This window comes from Sorghum bicolor, chromosome 6, assembly GCF_000003195.3.
Source record: "Sorghum bicolor cultivar BTx623 chromosome 6, Sorghum_bicolor_NCBIv3, whole genome shotgun sequence".
NCBI classification, from domain to species: Eukaryota; Viridiplantae; Streptophyta; class Magnoliopsida; order Poales; family Poaceae; genus Sorghum; species Sorghum bicolor.
In genome coordinates, this window is record NC_012875.2 from 52,661,575 (window position 1) to 52,682,792 (window position 21,218).

Below are 21,218 nucleotides of genomic sequence, written 5' to 3' on the forward strand. Positions count from 1 at the left end.
GTTCGTAGCTGAGAAGTCTCAGAAGGTTGGGCAGAATTCCAGAAACGAGCTGGCTGCTGTTGATCGTGCTGTATAATGGGAACCACATGACAACCCTTCGCTCCCTTTTTCTGAACTATGAAGACGTGAAGTCAAAGTTCCGGTACCTCGCAGATCATGATGCAGTAGTACGTGGCTCTCTGTTCAGTTAACTGTTACTTTCACTGCCTTAAACATTATTGACGTGTTCCCACATGATTCCTGAACTAGCTGGAATCCCAACTGGACCGCTTCTAGGCTCATGCCACGCACCACTGTGAAAACAAATCCTACGTGCTGCTACCATTCTGCTGCACCTTTCTAGTGCCCCAGCTGCTTGTGCATATTCCAATGGAGCTCCGCCGTTCGCTTCCGTCACCATTGACTCCTCTCCTGCCACTTGTTGCCAGGCACGTTTCCCTGAAAAATCTCCCCAGTTTTGACTGCCAATCTAGCAGGTTTCGTGCAGTAGTTACCGCATTTGGCCGTGTGCTCGCTGATGCCATTGTCATGGGGCCGGCGCCAACTTGTTGGCGGAAGAAGAAGCATGCAAGCAAGAACAGCGCAGCCACGCATCAGTCGCTGAGACTGCGCGCCCTACTGATAGCATCAAGACCTGATTCGGTGACTGTTCACCTTTCCAATTATTATCTGAACACAAAACCCGGAAAAATTCATGCTGTTGAGTGTTGATGCGTGTGGACAAACCACTACTGTAGCAGTAGTGTTTTAGTGCCTGTCTCCCTGAACCTGAGCCTGACGAGGTTGGTTAGGGTTCCTAATTTCAAGATGGAAGAAGAAGTCGGTTATAGGGTTTAAAGGCTCCATTAAATTGGTCATGTCAAGCTCCGCTCGGCGTTTTTCCCTTTTGGTTGCCAGCAGCGGTAAAAAAACGATGACCGATGACGGCATCGCATCGGCATCCGACGCCAGCTTAAACTAGAGGCGTTACAGCCTGTTGCGTTGACAGTGCACTGATCCCGTCTCTGCAGACTCTCTCTCAGCTTACATATATCATCGGAGATAGGAGTAAATAAAACAGTAGCATCTCGGGAGCCGGCTGTTGTTGTCGAGCCAAACACAAAGGGATTTGACTCCCTCTGCAGCAGTAGTTTATGTTAGGATTAGTAGGAGGAGGAGGAGGGTAGCGTGAGGTTACTGTGTTTCGCTTTGCTCTGCTGTTAGAAGTTGTAGCAATAGCATTGATGGCCCTGCCGTTGGCATCTGGGCACTTGTTGCGAGCTGATGAGTGATCTTTATGTTTAGCCTTGCCGTAACCACGAGTATTAACTCATGTTCTTGGTAACAGTACGACTGTACGTGCTGAGATTGTATATTTGCTCTCTCTCGAACAGTCGACACCCTGTCCCTGAACTGATGAGCCAGCAACTATGTAGACTGGAAAGACTAATATATATGTTGCGGCGTCAGAGTATTTAGCCAATACAAGAACCAGTATAATATATAGTACTCAGTATATAACCAATTCAAGAACCAGTATAATATATAGTACTCAATATATAACCAATTCAAGAACCAGTATAATATATATATATAGAATCTCAGTACCGGCAATGTTATACTAGTAGTATGCTAGTAGCAGTATATCAGTGCAATTCCGTACAGCGACCGGTTCACTCCCAAAGTCACATCCTCTCGCAGCAACAGCGCCTAATTAGAGTAATTACTGCTCTGACCGACTCGGTGAAGTTGAAGCCGGAACTACCTACGGAACGGAAGTTAGTAGTTGGAATCGGGTACACGCACCAGCCAACTTTGACGGCGAATTGTTACTTGCACTTAGGAGGAAGATAAGACACGTTGAGAGCAAGTATTATAGCAGGCTGTAAGCCAGCTAAATGCTGATGTGAAGGAGAGAGAAGAGGAGAGAGAGTAAAAGCGGGCTGCAAGCTTACAGCCGGCTCAGACACAAAAACCAAGAAAATCTGTGACACGGACAAGTGGGTCATGTATTAATAGTGATGAGCTAACCTTATATGGGTAGGCTGCAAAAAGGCTGTAAATAAATCTTACAACCAACAGCTAGCTGTATTATAATACTTGCTCTGGACTACTGCTACCGTGCACTGCGATACACGTAGGTACTGCACCGGAGTCGTCGTAGAGTAGGAGTATAGTGATGGAAGTAGGCAAGTAGCCCTAGTATAATAATACACGCACACTTACTGCACTGCATGCACTTGGTGTTATGGACTTGACGACTGGTAGCGGTGCTGTGAAGTATACGTATATTACAAGTGCATGCAGTTCCGTACAATGTACAATATTGGCCGTTATAGGGCTATGCGGCCAAAGGGCTGTAAAGATTTGGAATTTGGGACAAAAAAAAAGAGTCTCAAAACTGTCCAAAACATGCCTAGGGACCCGAGTTGGACGGGTATACCCCTAGCAATCATGTGCATGTACTTCAATTAATGAACCAAATCAGGCATTAAATAAGGGCAAATCTGTCTTATGTGTTGCAGACCAAAAAGTTTTTTGAAACATCTAAACATCTATTTGGATGTAAAGTTTACGGCCAAAACTTTTGGGATGTAAAAATTTGGGATTTAAACATGCCCATACTACTCCACATCTTGCAGCGCGGCATTTATCGATCTATCAAGTATCAATATGCCTAACTGCAAGTCTAGTCCAGTTTTACTGCTCTCTAGATCTGATGGTACACGGAAGCGTTGGTTGGGTTTGGATAATGCACGCACTGGCCAACTTTGACGGCGAATTGTTACTTGCAAGTAGGAGCTTGACACGTCGAGATGAGAGACCATCTACCACCGTAACCATTGGACAACCAGCGATACGTATATACGTAGAGGAGCTTGACACGTCGAGTACTAAATGCATGCGTTGGACAAGCGGACAAGCTCTCCATAACGTACTAGTACGTACAAGTAATGCGTGCCGCGACACGGACAGTACGTGTATACCGCACGCACGCCGATTCGCTACCTCGCTCTTTGTTCGGTACAGCTGCTCACACTAGCTAGCTAGCTACAGTCGCAGGTCGGTCGGTCGTTCAGGTTAGTTGGGCACAGGCAGGCTCGGCATCGACAAGCAAGTAAATAATCTGACGACAGGATTCTCGCTGATCCGACTGGGATCACCCACCTTAACCGGGTACGGTCTCGTTTCACCTAGCGCGCACATCTATCACGATTTCGATGGGGAACCCGTCGCGTCGCGTCCCACCTGCATTGCATTGTATCCATCGGTCGCGTAGGGTTGCAGTGCAGGGCTCGCAACCACGGCACGGGGTACTACGCGCTGACGCTTGCCGCCGCCCCGCCCGTTCCGGGCTCCCTCTCCCTCTCGCGCGGCGGACAAGGACGCCCCGGCGCGCGGTCGATTTTGCTCGTGACGGCCGGCCGGCCGAGCAATTCTCTCGGAAAATGTGTGGTTTCGCGTGCGGGATCGCGATCTCACACACACACACGGCCAGGGCCAACCCGCTCGGAAAACGATGGACGGTTAGCTGGCCGCGCTCGGCGCGCGGGCTGCAGGCTCCACGCTCACGTGGCTGCCCCCTCCTCCTCCTCGCTCGGGCTGCGACTGCGACTGCGACTGCGACTGCGACTGCGACTGGGTGGGCTGTAGCTGGAACCGCACGTTGTTGTGTGTGCCGGGTGGGTCAAAACGGAACGTGATGCACGACCACTGTAGCTTGCCGGGAACAGCGTCCGCTGTCCGTGGGATGCGGTAACTGCACGGCTCGGCTGGAGGTGTTGAAAATGCGTGTTAACAATGGCTGCCCGGCTGGTTGAAACGGGAACGGGCTCCTCTGGATTTCAGCCCGTGCACGTGCTGCCGATGTGTTTAGTGTTCACTCAAGGGCTACGTACTGCGGCGGTACAATTTTCGTTAGGGATTTGTTGTACCGATAGTACTCTTACCGATGCTTCTAAACAAATAACTACACTATTACTGCTACTACTACACTGCAGTATTAAGCGTACCGGTGCACGAGGCTAACCGCACACGCACAGGAAAAAGCTAGCTGCGGCCAGCAGGCAGCAGGGGCCGTGGCATATACCATCGCATCGTGTTGACTGCCAAGAATGGCAACACGAATGCGTGCAAGGAATCTTACCAGTGCAGAGGATCTTCTTCCATATGCTACGGCATCTTTTTATTTTAAAAAAAAACTAAATTCATCATGAGGATAACTGCTTGTCATACTCTCAAGGGTTTTTCATTTAAAGTTTGCATTTAAGTAATTTGTCAAAAAGCTCCAAAAAAAAAAAGGTATCCAACGGTTTTACATTTGGAGTTTGCAATTTGGTCAACTTGGCAAATGAAGGAGCAAACTTGGCAAAAATGCCGGCTTTGCATTTTGTTATGGGAGTTTGCAAACAACAACAAATACCAAGTTAATTTATCAAAACCTTTGGAGATGCTAGAGAATATAAAAACAAAAAAGATACTGTGCAAAACGGCTGGGTGAAAACGCTTAAACCAATGCAAAGGAGGGGAAAAGGTAAAACGAAATATGAGAAACCACTAAGAGCACTCACAATGCAGACTCTATCATAGAGTCTAAAGTTATTTATTACCTCGAACAATGTGGACTTAGAGTCTAAATAAGACTTAGAGTCTTATTTTTTCTAACTCTTTCTTCAATAAATATGCTGCCATATCAGCAAAATATCATAAATAATATGTAATTAATTATTTTGAATTTTATAATATAGTTTTGCATTGTGAGTACCTAAAAACCCTGGAGAAGGCGTGTTAGGTGCGCTGCTCGTGCCGCTGTCCACAGTCCACGGTTGCACTTCTTCTTTATTTTTTGTATAGCAACCTTGGATTTGTCCAGTGCAACGACATTCAATTTGTCTCATGTTCTATTTCAACTTGTTAGATCTACTAGCAACAAAGCCTTTTTACATTTCTGGTACAAGTAGAATGCGTTGGAGTACTCCATCTCTGTTTTGACCTGCACTGAGGTCCACTGAAGCTGCGTACATACTGAACCGTACAATTCGGTCTTGAGGTTGCCTGAAGGAGATCGCATTTCAATCCTGATACATTGCAATCAACCAGAACTGAAATTCGGCAGAGATGGGTGTGCCCTGGCCTAACTAAACTTCATCTTTCCAACCTTGTCCGCCGTCCGTCCGGCCATCAGACCACAGAAGCAGGAGTAACTCCAGGAAAAGCCAGGGAACGAAGGCAAGTCAAAGGCGAGACCGGACAAAACGAAGCCAAATTGGGCTTTCCTGGCTCGCGGGGAACAAGCCGGCGACGGATTCCGGCGAAATGCTGGCCGCGATTCTGTCCAGCTCGACGCCTCCGTTTGTCGTTAGGTTGGGCGCCCGGCCACCCGGGCCGCGCAACGCGCCGGCCGGCAGCCTTGCACCCACGAATCCACGATCGCCGAGCAGCATACATAATATTTGCGATTCCGCCTGCACGGCAACGTTCTGTACGCAAGCGCCACCGCCACCACTTGCCCGCGCTGCTTGATCTGGCCATCGCATTTTTGTATGCAGGCATCAGCGCCACTTGGCTCGCTCTGTCTCTCTCTCTCCCATTTCATGATTATGCTAATAGTATCACGTTTATTGATCGGTTGACAGATAGTTTATTCCGGAATGGAGTTTAATAACAGACTAGTTAAAACCAACTGGAGACGAATGAGACTGACGGATCGAAAGCTTACCGTTCAGCCTTCAGCAGGTCAGCAACTCAGCATGCTTCTAGCCTCTAGTAGTGCTGAAGAGATGGCTTCCATTGTTTTTCATACGGCGCAGAAGACGGTTAGTTAAAATAAAGTGGTGCTTGTCCAGCCCGTTGAGTATCAGACTGTCAGTAACACTGCTGAGTCAATGTCAATGCCTAGAATGGTAGAACCTATAAAGAAATCAGTCCAATATAAACAAACCTGTTGCTCTCCTGATCTCCCCATTGCATTATTATGTTTGATAGCATCACGTTATTGATCGGTTTAGAAATAATGTATGCATTTGGATGGGTTATTCTATTCGGTTTTCGTCCGGAAGAAGATTGACTTGCATCGTCTAACTAGTTAACAGCAACTGGAGGCGAATAAGATCCACGGATCAAAAACTTACAGCACTGCTCATCTTACAGCAGGTCAGAAGTACCTATTGATTGTAGGACCACGAGAGAGATGGTTGGCTAGACTAAGCTCGTCGAGTATTTACTATGTCAAATGCCTAGAATCTTCTATAAAGAAATATGTTGAATGGTACAATGAATAAATAAATGATCCTTAATTTTGTGAGTAAGAAAAAATGTGTTTTAAAGGAAAAACAAATGTTTACGTTGGAAAAACAAATGTTTACGTTAGTAGTACATGCACATGAATGGTACTATGCATGGACTTTTTTTTGAAAGGTATACTCTAACTAATTAGAAAAGAAACTTTGCTTTCATATGCTCCTAAAAATTTCTGAGCTTCTCTAGTCTTGTGAGCACCTCTAGTTTCGACTTTTGACTGTACATTTGCTTTTACAATATAAAAATTTTGTGGGGCCAAATTAAGGGCATCACAGACCCAAAGTCCATGCTACCAAGGTAAATGGTCTATCCTTCATCAAGTTTAAGGTTGCTTAAGAAAAGATCTCTGGAAATTCCACCATGGTACGGTTACGTTCCAATCACTCCGAACCGAAACTTGACAAAGAGATGGTGAAAGGCAACACCACACGGCGTGGATGCTCTCTCAACCTACCATTTGTGTCTTGTTAAGCAGTGTCACGTAAGTTAATTTAACCTGTTCTTAGATACATTAATTTATTTGGAACGGGTTATCCCATTTCTCCGACAGATGATTACTTGTCTAGCTTACTCCTATAGTTTGCTTTGATTTCACCGCATACCAAAATTTTCTGATTTTTTTGAAAAAATATACAGATATCTACAACATTTAATTAGATTAGTTATTTTTTAATAAATATGTTTCAATAATGCATTTAAATAAACTTATAGATATCATTATATCTGTCCAAAAACTTAATCAAGCATAAAGAAATTTGACTTTAGAACAAAATAAAAGTGAATTATAATTTTAAAATACATGTATTTAATAGTAACCAATTAACCAAAGGCAAACGAGCCTGACAGACCACCTATTCAGTGTACACAAGCCTTAACCCTGTTGAGTTTTTGAGCACTTAGTAAATGTACACAAGCGAACTAGGTGATGTTTGTTTGAGCTGCAACTTTTAGACTTTTAACTTAAAAAGTATTTTTGGCTGCTTTTTTTCTACTTACTTCTGTACAAAATTTTAACTTCTCAGCACATCCAAAGCCAGAAAAATAATGCCTCTCAAAGTGCTTTTAAAATTTTAGTTCATTTCCTCGGAAACCAGCCTTCTAGTTTTTTTTTAAAAGCCAGCATTTGGATTGTTTTGTTTTCGCTTTTGAATTTTGGCTGGCAGAAGCCAAGTTGAAACAAGCATGCCCTTAGTCCTTCAAGAACAACCAAAATAAACACCATTTTGTGGAATTCTACTGTTTCAGGGGCGAAAGTGGCCCTCCTTGCTCGGTTTGTTGGCTATGATGAAATTTCTAAATCATTTAGTAAAACATATTAGATTTAAGAAAATTTCTACCATGTAGTGGAATGGAGTTGATCATCGTCCTAAGTGCAGCTCAAACAATGTTAAAAGAGCTAGCTCATATAATATTTTATTAAGTAAGAAGAACAAAAAAGAATGATAAGTTAATTCTTCATGAAAGAGTTAGACTCACATATTATTTTCGTATGATTCATGTGTTCATGCCCATACATTTTTTATACTAAGTGGGTGTCTAAGACTGCTCTGCTCTACGTTTTTTTTTAGCTCCGCTTCACAGTTTTTAGCCAAACTGTTTCAACTCCACGCACTCAGTTCGATAAAAAGGGGTGGAGTTGTAAGAGTACCTAAAGAGGTACTCCACAAACGTCAGTTTTTTTATGAAACTGCTCCACGGTAAAGTTTATAGAGCATAATTTGTGGAACAGTCTCAAACATCCCTTAACACGCTAGTTTACTCTGTTTTTTATGAAACTGCTCCATGGAGTATTTTTTTTAAAGTTCATATGAGTTTGCAAGTTGATTTTATTGTTGAGGTGTCCTAACATGACGTTGTCATTGGAAAAAAAATGCCTTAAATTCAGTAAAAATAACCGAGGCCCCACCAGTCCACGAAGCAAAAGGTTCTAGGCACCACTATTTATAACCGGGGGCGCTCTACCTCCCCGCACTCGGCTTCCCCTTCCTAGTGCTCCTTCCTAGCCTAAGCCATGGACGCTCCAGCCCAACGAGCCATGGCAGTGGACACAGGCAATGCACCCACCACATCTTGCTCTTCTTCGTCCTCTACATCCTCCTCCTCGGTCGTCAATGACGCGCCGCAAGAGGTTGTTCCCAAGAACTCCTGCAAAGGCACGAACAAGCGGAAGAGAGCCTCTTCGCCGGACTCCCAGGAACAGGAAGTAGAAGCCAACGGCAGCACCAACAATGGGCACCACCAAGGCGAGGAGAGCAGCAGCTGCTGCTGCAGCACCGACGACACCGAGGCGAGCGTCGGCGACGACAAGGCCGAAGAGGCGGCAGCGGCCACCGCCACCAGAAGCAGCCGGAGCGGGTACAAGCACCCGTCGTACCGCGGGGTGCGGCGCCGGAGCTGGGGCAAGTGGGTCTCCGAGATCCGGGAGCCCCGCAAGAAGTCGCGCATCTGGCTGGGCACGTTCCCGACGGCGGAGATGGCGGCGCGCGCGCACGACGTGGCGGCGCTGGCCATCAAGGGCCGCGCCGCGCACCTCAACTTCCCGGACCGCGCCCACGAGCTGCCCCGGCCGGCGTCCACCTCCCCCGCGGACATCCAGGCCGCGGCGGCGCAGGCTGCCGCGGGGGCCGCGGACGTGCAGTGCGACGCGCCGCCGTCCCCGTCGCCATCACCGTCGCCGTCGTCGTCGGCCGAGCTGCTGCTGCCGTCGTCCCCCGCGGCCGACGCCGACGCGTCGCCGGAGCAGGCTGCTGCCGCATGCTGCCTCTGCCCCGAGGCAACAATGACGACGACGCACGGCGACGGCGGTGGCGGGCAGGGCCAGGGCCAGGGCCAGGAGAGCGCGCTGTTCGACCTGCCGGACCTCCTCCTGGACCTGAGGGACGGGCTGTGGTGGCCACCGGTGTGGCCGGCGGCGGCAATGGCCGCCGAGGAGTACGACGGCTGCGACGTCGTCGGGATGCACGATGAGCCGCTCCTGTGGGCCGAGTAGTTACTCGATCGCCTCTTTGCGTTTCTAGCAGCGAAGTATATGGGTCTTCTCCATGAAAAAAAAAGAGAGGGAAAACCACCAGACACATACTAGTATGTTTACTATTCTTATAAATTTTAGTACTCGTACGAGTATTGCCTGTGCTTGATTTGGGCATGGAGCAGCTGCATGCCCCGTGTGTTCTTTCTGTATCAGCTGAGACGTCGACTGATAGCAAGCAGTACGTCTGATGCATTTGCAAATCGCAGTTATTTTTTTTTTCTATCTGGTAGTAGATGCATACTTGCATTTCGCATCGACAATGATAATATTGTATTAATTTATTGTTGTTGATCTTTGATTTAAACAAAAACAGAAGGAAAAAAAATATAATAGTTCGGCTGAGCTGTTACTATTAGTGTCGATCTGCCTTCTGTTCGGAGGTCGTTTTAGGGCCCGGCGAGCCGGCGAAAGCAGCAGAGAGAGAGGGAGAGGGAAGTCCATGTTGGCATGTTAACGTTGGGCAGATTCTCACTGGACAGCTCCAGCTCGCAACGCCAAACGCTCCCAACGCTGTGCTGCCGCTGCTGCGTCGTTGTTACGGCAAAAAAAAGTCCAAGTGCTTTTTTAACTTATCACGCCAACTGGACACACACACACACTTGCTCTCCTCTCGTAGGTCACTACAGCTAGTACCATACTGAACTCGCAATATCTTTGCGCCTGGTTCGGTACAGACTCCACTCCGAGGTTAGTACTACACGTTACAGCAGCTACTACTTTGAAACACAAACACCGGCCGTGAATTGAGAATGAATCTGATGATCCGACGCAAGGGAAAAAAAATTAATAAAACAACAACAACAACAACCGGGAGCGAAGCCGCACGGAAAGTTCCATTCCCAATTCCATGCCGCGCGCGCGGCGCCATATTCCCTTGTCCCCTTCCGCTTCCGAGCGCCAATCTGACAAGCCCCGGGAGGAGGAGGAACAGGGAGCGTCGGGCCAATCGCCGTTCGGTTAGGTGCAGTGCAGAGCCATCCGCACGCCCAGTTGGCCGCCTGGCTTTGGCTTGGGTATATTCCCGCGCGCCACGAGCGCGGCGAGGTTTTTGGCATGGGATCCGTCCGTCCGTCCGTCCGTCTCGCCTGACAGGTGACACGTACGTAGGCGAGCGCCGGGGCCGGCGACCCCCGTCACATGCCCGGACACATGGCCAGCGCGCCGCGCATCAGCACAGCCAGGAAGGACACACCGGCCACACGCACACGGCGCGGGGCGCCGCGCCGGGGTCACTCTAGCCCACGCCCACGGCGGCGAGCTGAGGGCGAGCTGCGATGTGCATGCGCTCCGGCGTCTAATTGACGACGCCGGCCCGGCCGGCAGGGTAATTACATTATTAATCGTCCGGCTGGGCCGGCTCGATCACGCTCGCGTGCGGGGACCCGGGGCGCACAGCGCTTCCCTTGTCGCCGTCCGGCCAGGTCGACCGACCGGCGGGCTGGCGCTCATACATAGCCCGTTGCCCCTTAGGCAGGCACGGTAGGTGCGGGGGTGGTACAGTGGTCGCGTTCGTTCGTTGCGCGCTGAAATTGCATTGGCGAGTGCAGATTTTGTGTGGGGGATCGCCGGCCGGCCAGTCGGACCGTACCAGCGCGGCGGGTTGCCCGGGACGGGACGGCGATGCACCTAAAGCTAATAATCGGGTGCTTAGCTAGCTAGCGCTCAACAGCATCGATCATCAGATTGCATATGCTGGTGTGACCGTCCGATCGATCGACCCATCGATGCAAGTTGCGCCATGATTGATCAGTTCTTGATTCACGCGGCCGCCGTGCCTCCCACCTGATGCGGCTCGTTGAGATTTGCAGGATATACGACAGTTACGGGGCGCGCGACTCGAGTCTCAAGCTACTACTGATTTTGTTGGCAGATTCAGTACACAGCACGAAAGGAATCCATGCAGGTGGCACAGGCATTCCGATTACAGATTTTGCACATGCGTTGCGCAGTCAGAGCGCGCCCAGCTGTCATAAAATTAGCAACTAATAATAATACTACTACTAATATAAACTGAACGAATCCAGTGAAGACAAGAACAAGCCACTCTTTCGATCTCTCTGAAGATCTCATTTATTTTTCCCTACCGTTGCAGTTTTTTTTTTTTGAGGAAACAGGAGGGGCGATGGCCCCTACTGGAATTTATTAAGCAAAATTGTAAAGCAATTACAAATACAGATAAAAAAAAAAGAAAAGGTCAGAAGAAAGAAAAGAGGAAGTTCAGAGCTAGCAAGCCGCAAATTCTGAACCAGTTGTACACCACCAATAATCTAAAAAAATTAAGGAATAGCACTTATCCAATCTTCTAATCTTGGTGAATAGGCTTTCTTGGCACGCAGCAAAAGAGCATCCATTTCCAGGAGAAACAAATTCTTACAGCTCTGTGTCGAGGCATTGACATGCTTGAAAATCTTATTGTTTCTAGTCATCCAGATAGCCCAGCTTAGCAGAATGATAACTTCCATGAAGAAAGGTTGGTTGAGCTGATTCTTGAGGCATTCTAGATTTAGAAAAGGATTAGCTGTTGGGTCAGGACAGAGCAATAATCAGTCTCGACGCCATCAATTGCAAGTGTTGTTGCTTTTGTCTCTTCAAAGGCTGAAAACCCAACGGGTTTTACTACTACCTTGCATCAGATTCGTTCGCGTTGCAGATGCAGCGCGAAAAGCAAAAGCCGGGAGAACACTGCAAAAGCCAAGGAAAACCAAGAACCAAAGGGAGGTCGAAGAACGACGACGATCGACGGAGCCCACACCATGCATCTATAATTGGTCAACAGTCAATTTTCTATTTAGGAACAAATAAAGGGCCAAAAGGAATATTCGTGTAACTAATTAATAAACATACAATTAATACACAGATCTCGATCGTACACGTACGACGTGCTGCTCTCGATCGCGCATATATATGTGACAGTAATCATCCACCGTCCGTCCGTCGTCAGGCCGGGTGTTAGTTTCACTGCGAAACTGTCACCGTCGATCGATCAGCGGTACGAGCGTAGCTTTCCGACAGCGAGCGCCACCAATTATTTTCGCCGGCCGTCCCCATGCATATATGGACGGACACCACGCGCGCACGCCCGTTTCGTTCTCCGGTTGCTGTTAAGGAAATGACTAGTCGTATGGAAGTTTCTATGCGGATGGATGGATGGATTAGTATTAACCACTCTTTACGTATGTGTGTAGCGAATACATGCATGGGGGTTAAATTGACGTACTAACCGCTAGCTCTCCGCGATTGGCCGGCCGCCGGTGAGCACGCACGTCGGAGTCCTTCCACTGGCGCCTTGCATTGCGAATTGCCATCGAGTCATTTCAATGGCTTTGCTTGTGTCGCGTACGTTCCCCCCCCCCCCGTTTGTCTCACTCCACGGCCACTCAGATGAACGGAGGACGCATGCATGACTAGCTGGTCCACGTCATAGATTAATTGCCGGATCCTATCGATCGTATCATTATTTGTGTGCTTGGTGATTATACTCTAATAAAGTGAGACTAGAGCTAGCTACATGCAGGGGGCCGGCAGGGGAAGGTCAAGTTAGAACTGAAGCAGGCCCGTATGGAGCTAGCGCGCGCCGGCCGTCGTTAACAACGCAAAAGTGTCCGTTGATACTAGTATTATTTTTCTCGTTTTTTTCTTTCCATGGATGCGTACATGTTATCTTTCTGTTTTCGGTAGATCTTTAATTGCCTGCCGTCCATAGGATTAGGTTATCGTGGCGCTGAACGTGCTTTTCTAGACCGTCTTTCAGTCTTTCTCCTTTGATTCAATTGCTCTCGCGTTGCACACATTAGGTAACAATTCAACCTATCATCTAGGCTTTCGTCCTAAGATTTTCGTTGATACGTAGCATGCATGTGCTTTTGACCAGGCTAATCATTAACATGTTAAATTAGTTACTACAAGTTAAATTCATGTGATGATTAGTTCAGATCGATCCAGAGATCCTTTGAATGTGTAATTAGTGGCATGCATTGGCCTCTATATAGTGGCCTCCCTAGTGATGACGTCAGAATTTATTTTTCTTTCGGAGTATGTACGTCAGAATTACGTCAAAATAGTTCATGGAGTACTACGTTTCTTGGCTCACGAAAGGTTCCTGGAATTCAGACACTCCAACTCTTCAAGCATTCTCTTGCTCACCAATTCTCCATGGCTATTATTTTCTTTCTCTTTATTTGTAACCTGTTTGTCAAGTTACCCGTAATTAACTCATGTGCTCATTAAAAATTGGCACGAGCTTTATTTGTAGGACCTCGATTTGTGTCTCTATCACTCATCGCAGCTTTAGTTTCTCAGTAAACACACACTCATCGGACCAAACGAAAAAGCTGCAGAGAGCCGAAAGACCGAAATGATTGCTCCATTCCAGCTTTTTTTCAGAGGAGTTTCTGTCGCCTGATCGATCGCAAATTAACAAAACCTCAAAAAGGCTCTGGAGTGTGATCTGAGGAAGCATCGTATCTCAAACTCACGCCACGAGTTCCTCCCCGGCACGTATTTTAAATGCCCTAGCTCTCCCTGGAATCTGGCAGTGTTTATATTGATTATTTCGCTGCATGGATCGTCCCTAATCTACGCGTACCTGCAATAGTTTATCGTTTCAGGAGTATCAGGCTATCAGCAAAGGAGACTGCTTTTGCTTTGCATTGCATTATTTCCTTCCATTCCATCATGCATGCTTTCCCCAACAAACGCTGCTCTCTCTTTCTCTGCTCGTTGACACGGCTGGCATTTCCCTCGTTGCCATTTGTATAATGAAACCCATATATAAGTATATATGTTTATTATAATACACAAGCTAATGCAACTGTAGCACGGATCCACATCTTTTGGATCTCTGAATGAGGGATTTGGTACAGTTTAAAATACTTCGCACACGGCCCACGGATTGGTACGGTGGTCGCCCTAGGATGCTATCTTCAGCTTAAGCCTTGTTTAGTTCACTCAAAATTCAAAAACTTTTTAAGATTTCACGTCACATCAAATCTTGCGGTACATGTATAGAGCATTAAATATAGATAAAAAAATAACTAGTTACACAGTTTGTCTGTAAATCACGAGACGAATCTTTTGAGTCTAATTAGTCTATGATTTGACACTAATTATCAAATACAAACAAAAGTGATATAGTACCGAAATCTAAAAATTTTCACATCTAAACAAGGCCTTAGTTTAATCATTGTCCATCCAACATAATGGAAGCAACACACTCTCAAGAGATCACATTTTGCACGAATGCATACTGTGCGCTGGGGCATGCAGCATGCTGCTGGTACTGCTGCCTGAGACCAATAAACAACCGGAATCAAAGGTGGGTTCAGTACTCGGTACTGCAGACTGACCACTGACCGTCAGAGAAGCAAGCGCGTACACCAACCTCATCTTGCTCTTGGGTTTTGCTTGCGTCCCTCTCCTCTGCCCTTTATTTGTCCTATCGTTTATATTTTTCAATGCCATTCACATTTCTTTGGAGAACCAAAAGAAATATGACACTCAAATTGCGGTTTCCACATTGACTTTCTGTTCGGAGGTCCGTCCAACTGTAGCCTGTCGTTGTGATACATATATATACATGTATGCGAATGGTACCTAGCTCACATATCGCAGTCATCACCAAGTGCAGGCAGGCAAACTCACAGACACAGCGATCGGTCCTAAGCTGTACAAGCAGGGAGACTAGCTCGCAAGAGACACTACTTGGCGTCGTGATCAGCAGCTAGCTAGCAAGTTCAGTCGATCGCCATCGTCACACTCGTCACGTCATGTCGTCGTCGTTGATGGAGCACGAGCAGGTGGTGTCGCCTCAGGTGTCAGAGGGCTGCTGCACCTGCAGCAGCAGCAGCTTTAGCAACACCACCACCACCAGCGGCGGCGGCGGCTCCCTGAACGCGTCGTCGCCGAGCTCCAGCGACGACTCCGGCGGCGGTGGCAACAAGGGCACGAAGCGGCCGCGGAGGGACCTGAAGCACCCGACGTACCGCGGCGTGCGCATGCGGACCTGGGGCAAGTGGGTGTCCGAGATCCGGGAGCCCCGCAAGAAGTCGCGCATCTGGCTCGGCACGTTCGACAACCCGGAGATGGCGGCCCGCGCGCACGACGCCGCCGCCGTCGCCATCAAGGGCCGAGCCGCGCACCTCAACTTTCCCGACCTGGCACACGAGCTGCCACGCGCCGCGTCGGCGGCGCCCAAGGACGTGCAGGCCGCCGCCGCGCTCGCCGCGGCCACTGTGGTGGTGGCGGCTTCACCCGCCGTCGTCCCGTCCTCCTGCGGCCACGACGATGCCGACGCCGAGACGGAGGACCTGCCGCCGCCTGAGCGGGCAATGCCGGAATGCGAGAGTGTGAATCAAGCTCAGCTTGAGCAGCTGGGTGGCGACATTGACAGTGGACTGGGGTTTACGTTCTTGGACGTGCCAGACGCTCTTCTAGACTTCGGGCACATGTTGTCGCCGCTGCCGCTTCCGTCTTACTGTGGCTCGCCGTGGGATGACATCGCCGATGACCTCTGCTTCGAGGAGCCATTGCTGCTTTGGGAACACTGACGATGCAAGACTAGCCAACTCCGTCCGTCCACGAGATTCTTTTTTTTTTCTTTTGGTCGCTGTGATGCGTGCTAACAAATTTTGCAAAAGCACATGTAGTTACACTGAATTCATAGTTTTCAGTTTTTGATTCCATTATAGGGCCTTGTTTAGTTCCAAATTTTTTTGCAAAATGATGTAGCACTTTTGTTTGTATTTAACAAATATTGTCCAATCATAGACTGACTATGCGCAAAAGCTTCGTCTCGCAAATTATAAGTAAACTATACAATTAGTTATTTATTTTATCTATATTTAATGTTTCATGCATGTGCCGCAAGATTCGATATGATGAGAAATTTGAAAAATTTTGTAAAATTTTTTAGAAACTAAACAAGGCCTAGGTCAATATGACTCATGTCACTTTGTATCATATACAATAATACATGAGAAATGTTTTCCATGACATCCAAGGTGCACGAGGTTTCCATGAAGCAAAATGCTCTCAACCGTCCATCTAGCATCTGATGACCTATTGTTTGTTTGACTGATAAGTCATGGTAGGAAGCACTGTTGGCTGATTTGTTGTGAGAGAAAAACATTGTTGAATGGCTGACAGATTTGGCCGATAAGCTCAAGCGATTACATTTGTTTATCTAGCATCAGATGGCCTATTACTTTCTTCGGTCCTGTTTAGAGCCGCTTCTCCCAAGCTTGCGGTGAATGCCCATTAAACGGCGAGATTCTAAGCCAACTTTTTCCGCCTGCAATTCTTCTCCCTGTGACCCTTCAATGTGGAAGTAGAAGACGCCAGGAGGCTGATGCCGGAGAAATCCTCAAGAATGTCAACCACCTTTCTTCCCTCACCTCACAGGCCACGGTCTTTGAGCCATTCACCACACACCGCGCAGCACCCCCACCCAAGTCTCCTCCTCTATGCCAGTGTTCAGTCCCTTCCTTCTCATCGCATTGGTAGCCTCCAAGCCCCTCATGACCCACTGCGCTCTGGCATTCCCATCTCCTCCTCTTCCTCCACACTAGTGTCTATGTGACCAAGCCCTTCCTCATCCCCATGGTCATGGCCTTCGAGTCCCTCATAATCTATCGTGCCAATGCCCCCGCCTCCTCACCGGTGCCTTGGTTCCTCGATCCTCCTCTCCTCCACGTGAAAATTCCAGTATGGGAGAGGATAGTGGGTGCCCCTTCCTCCTCATGGTTGGCCTAGATCCGGGCTTGTCACTAGTGGCGGTGACAAGTTCTTACCCTAGAATCGACATGTCAAATGGTTTAGGGTTTTATCATGAGCTAAGATTCTTGTGGAATTAGTTTTGATTCAAACCAGGTTGAGATTTTCTTTGAGGAAATAGGTTTGAGATAAATTGTCCCAAATAGAGCCTTTTTCCTAACAAAGTGAATAAACATCGAGATTATTGGAGGTGTGCGTGAATTTTTTTTTTGCGAGACCCAGTTAGAGACACAGACGCTCACAACACACGAGAGCACACTCACCCCTAAGAATGCACACATGCACACCCTACCTCTATGAGCACCTTCGAAGAACCGAGTTGGACCGGCAAATCTCGAGATTGACAAAGTCACCACAGGCGCCTCGTTGTCGATAGGCACGATGCCTACCACTGAAAGCATAACACCATTAAATTTTAGAATAAATCCAAAAAATACGAGCAACCATGTTAAGTCATAAACTTGATCTGGATGGACAGGTTCCACCACAAGGAATCTATGGTCAGTTCGCAGGTGTGCGTGTGAACATATATACATAGATTGTCCCAAACATAGCCTTTTTTACCAACGAAGTGAATGAACATCGAGATTTTATATATTCCAAATCAAGATTTCTGTAATTGTTGTAGTTGTTGTTGTTTTGCTCATTTACATGTCGTTCCAACAAAGCGCCTTGAAACACCAGCCCATGCAGCGAGTATAAACAGCTAGTAGCACAAACTAATGATGAGCTAAGAATATGATATGCACAACCCTGGTTTACAATGGACGCGCGCAATCATGCAGCGCACTATGCATAGTATTCTAGAACGAAGAACTAAAGCGAACTACCGTTCTGTCTCTTGCTGTCTCGACTATCGAGCCGTTCTAGCCATTCCAAATAAAGCTCCAAAGATCATAGCCAACGTAACTAGCCATCCCTGGAGGTTAGTCATTACTTATGTCTGTCTAAGTGTAGTTAGTGGCACAAGGTTTAGTGACAATTAGTATTGCATGGTAGGTAAGGCCACGCATGTGGCGGCAGCCTGCATGCCTACCTCAGCAAAAGCAGCTGCATGCTTATCTTCTACACGGCAACGTAGTCCGATTAGGTATGACCAACGGAGCCATATATGCCATTTCGCTACGAGGTTAGTTGAGTGTTCAGTCGCGTCCAAAGCGCATGCATTTCTTCGGTTTGTTAATTTCCAATGCGGTTACGTGGATTAAATAATGAACCGGTCGGCATGCATGACATGTCCAATGGCGTCTTGTGCAATAGTCCGGGAGCACGCATGTGAGCTCCGGCGGCTTGGATCAAGTTTTCCAATGCGTGCTTGGAGCCTGGGGCCATCACTCATATGCATGCTTAAATGCTTTGCTAGCTACTTGCTAGGGCAGGGTTAGAGGTAGAGCTGTTGTTTAGTGTTCATGTCTGTCTGTCAATTGAAGTGCCGTCTTGTACTGACCTGTAGCGCACGCCATGCACGGCAGTGGCGTCTTCCGTGCTGCGTCATGTGGTGTGGGCATATTATTGGCTCAACTTGCTAATTGCTGTATCGGTAAATTATTGGGCAAAACTGACCTTGCAACCTCTTTTTTTACGGGTTGTGATGAGTAGATGACCTGATGGGACATTTCAACTGACCGTTCCAGAAAACAGATCACAGCATGTGTTCTGCCCTATGGAAAACAAGCTGTGTTTTGCTCTGATTCAGAACTTCTAACCATAATTTGTGCATCGGACCGGCCAGGATTAATTGAAGACTTGTAGAGGAAGTAGCTAGGATTATATTGCTATTAAAAGAGTGCAAGTTTGTGCCAAGTTGGGGACCTGTAGTGGGGCAAGTGCTTTTCAGGGCATGGAGTAATTAAGGGGTAAGCTAGTTCCTTCAAATAATTCATGAGTTCCTGTTCACAAACTTAATTGTTTACTTGTTGTGGAAGGAAATGTGACAGCGATTACAGTCAAGAGCAAAGCAAACAGAGGAACACTTATCTTCTAAGGCCTTGTTTAGTTGAGGAGGAACACTTTCGTTTTTATTTGGTAATTATTGTTCAACTAGGTTTAAAAAATTCGTCTCGTAAATTATAGACAAACTGTGCAATTAATTATTTTTTTATATTTAATGTTGCATACATGTGCCGCAAGATTCGATGTGACGGAGAATCTTAAAAAGTTTTTGGGTTTTAGGGTGAACTAAACAAGGCCTAATTGAAAGATTTATGTATCCATGAGCAGTTGCCACAGTATCTGCTCAAAAGATTTCATGCTTTTGAGCCCATTAGCAAAAGAACAATCAAGTGGGACATTGAAACAGCAGCACAAGCCAAGTGCAAGGTAGAGAAAGGGCCACGAGATAAAACAAACTCAATTAGCTTTCTGCTTCCTCGTACCGCGGTCTTAGTTTTCACCATCATTTTTTGTCCGAATAAAAACGCTACTATTGATTGGAAATAATATAAATCCATCTAAGTTTATCTCAAGTCAACTTTTACTATATATATAGTATCTAAATATCTAGATGGATTTACAACATAATCTTGTGTCACTAGAGACAACAGAAAAGTAGCTTACCCAAAGCTAATCCTCAGTTTCAACCAGTACAAAAGCAAAGCTTGTCCCAGCCTCATTAGACTGAAAAGAATTACCCCTGCCTCTGTTGGGTCCGGAACGGCGGCCCCTGCTGGAGCCTAATTCAGGTATGTATAAAAAGGCCCATAGAGAAGAGTTTTGATCCGCCGAGGTATGATAGGGGTTAGGCGGAGCGGGAGGAGCTGATTGAGAAGAGAGGTCCCCTATCTCTGTCGGTTAGTGAAATCCGGGTGAAATGCAATATAGGTTCTTCATTTAGATGGATTTACAACATAATCTTGTGTCACTAGAATAATTATGAAGAATATTTTCATAATAGATAAAATTTCTTGTATAAGATAAGATGTTTTTATAGGCGGCTTCCAGTTCTTTGATAACAGCGTTTGACGCTAGCCTGCAGTCGTTTAAGCCATGGGGGCTATTGATGCCTTGGCCCGGCTCGCCATTGCCGGCACCTAAGGCCTCCAGAGGGGTTGTGGTCATCAGATCCACATGAGACCCACCATCTCAGCTAGGATGCGAGCATAGAGGCGTGAGGCCTTTGGTATCCTTGTTCGCACCAAATCTAGGGTAACTATTGCGTGTGTAGCGAGGCGAGTCAAGAGGAGGACATCCGAGGTAGGAAGAGGAAAGGTGGCTGCAAGTGGTGTTGTGGAGAGTGAGGAAGGGTGCCGCGGCGGTTGGAGAGTTGGAGAGGGAGACCAGGAGTATGTGTCAGTGGAAAAGATATCTATAGTGACTTTGTCAATCTCAAGATATGTTGACGTAGTCTTTCGAAAATGCTCATAAGAGTAGATTTGCGTATATGTGTTCGTAGGGGTAAATATACATGTAATTCGCAAAACACACACACTTTCGCATAAGTTCATTAACTCTCGCAGGCAGCATCGATCGATCTGTTACCTCAATCTCTCAGTAAAACATGCGCTGATGCGCACTTAAGGTAAGATATGGCAATGCTATTCTTTCAATGTTTGTTCATATATATATATATATATATATATATATATATATATATATATATATATATATATATATATATAAGAGACGCTGAATCAAGCTATAATCAAGCACACACAGGTACTGGTTGGTCATTGAGCGATTCAAGCAATGTTGCTTGCAAGAATCCTGGGAGCTAATGCACTAGACAAACTTATTGAGCACGCGACAAATTAGGATGGTATTCAAGAACTATTAGGTACAGAAAGCCAACCGAGGATCATTAAACACGGTGTCGCTCACAACAGCTACTACGACTGGCCGGTAGCTTATAGCTCTGTCATTAGCTTGCAGCTACAACATCAAAGAGATTTGTTTTGTGTGTGGCAGTAGTACACGCATCACTGAAGCGCAATGCGGCCGCACAGGCGGGTTTGATCGCCATCACGGAACGGGGACGGGAGCTGTGATCGAGGAGCAGTGGTGGCCGGCGCCGTGTCCGGCTGGCCGAGCGCATGCAGGAGGCATCACGGCCCGATCGGAATCGTACCCCGGCCCGGCGCTCTGAATGATGGCGTTATTATCGTTGGGTTCCTGTCACTAGCACTCTCGTACCTTGCAGTGG

General features: G+C 47.1%; 2 protein-coding genes across 2 annotated transcripts; both read left to right on the plus strand.

Annotated features, from left to right (window-relative positions):
• On the plus strand, positions 8,163-9,659 carry LOC8083363 (ethylene-responsive transcription factor ERF034). Its single transcript, XM_021462685.1, has one exon. It carries the CDS (start codon positions 8,291-8,293, stop codon positions 9,266-9,268), a length of 978 nt encoding a protein of 325 aa, XP_021318360.1. The 5' UTR covers positions 8,163-8,290; the 3' UTR covers positions 9,269-9,659.
• LOC8083364 (ethylene-responsive transcription factor ERF038) lies at positions 14,894-16,069 on the plus strand. The gene has a single exon (XM_021464030.1). The coding sequence runs from the start codon at positions 15,076-15,078 to the stop codon at positions 15,853-15,855; it is 780 nt and encodes a 259-aa protein (XP_021319705.1). The 5' UTR covers positions 14,894-15,075; the 3' UTR covers positions 15,856-16,069.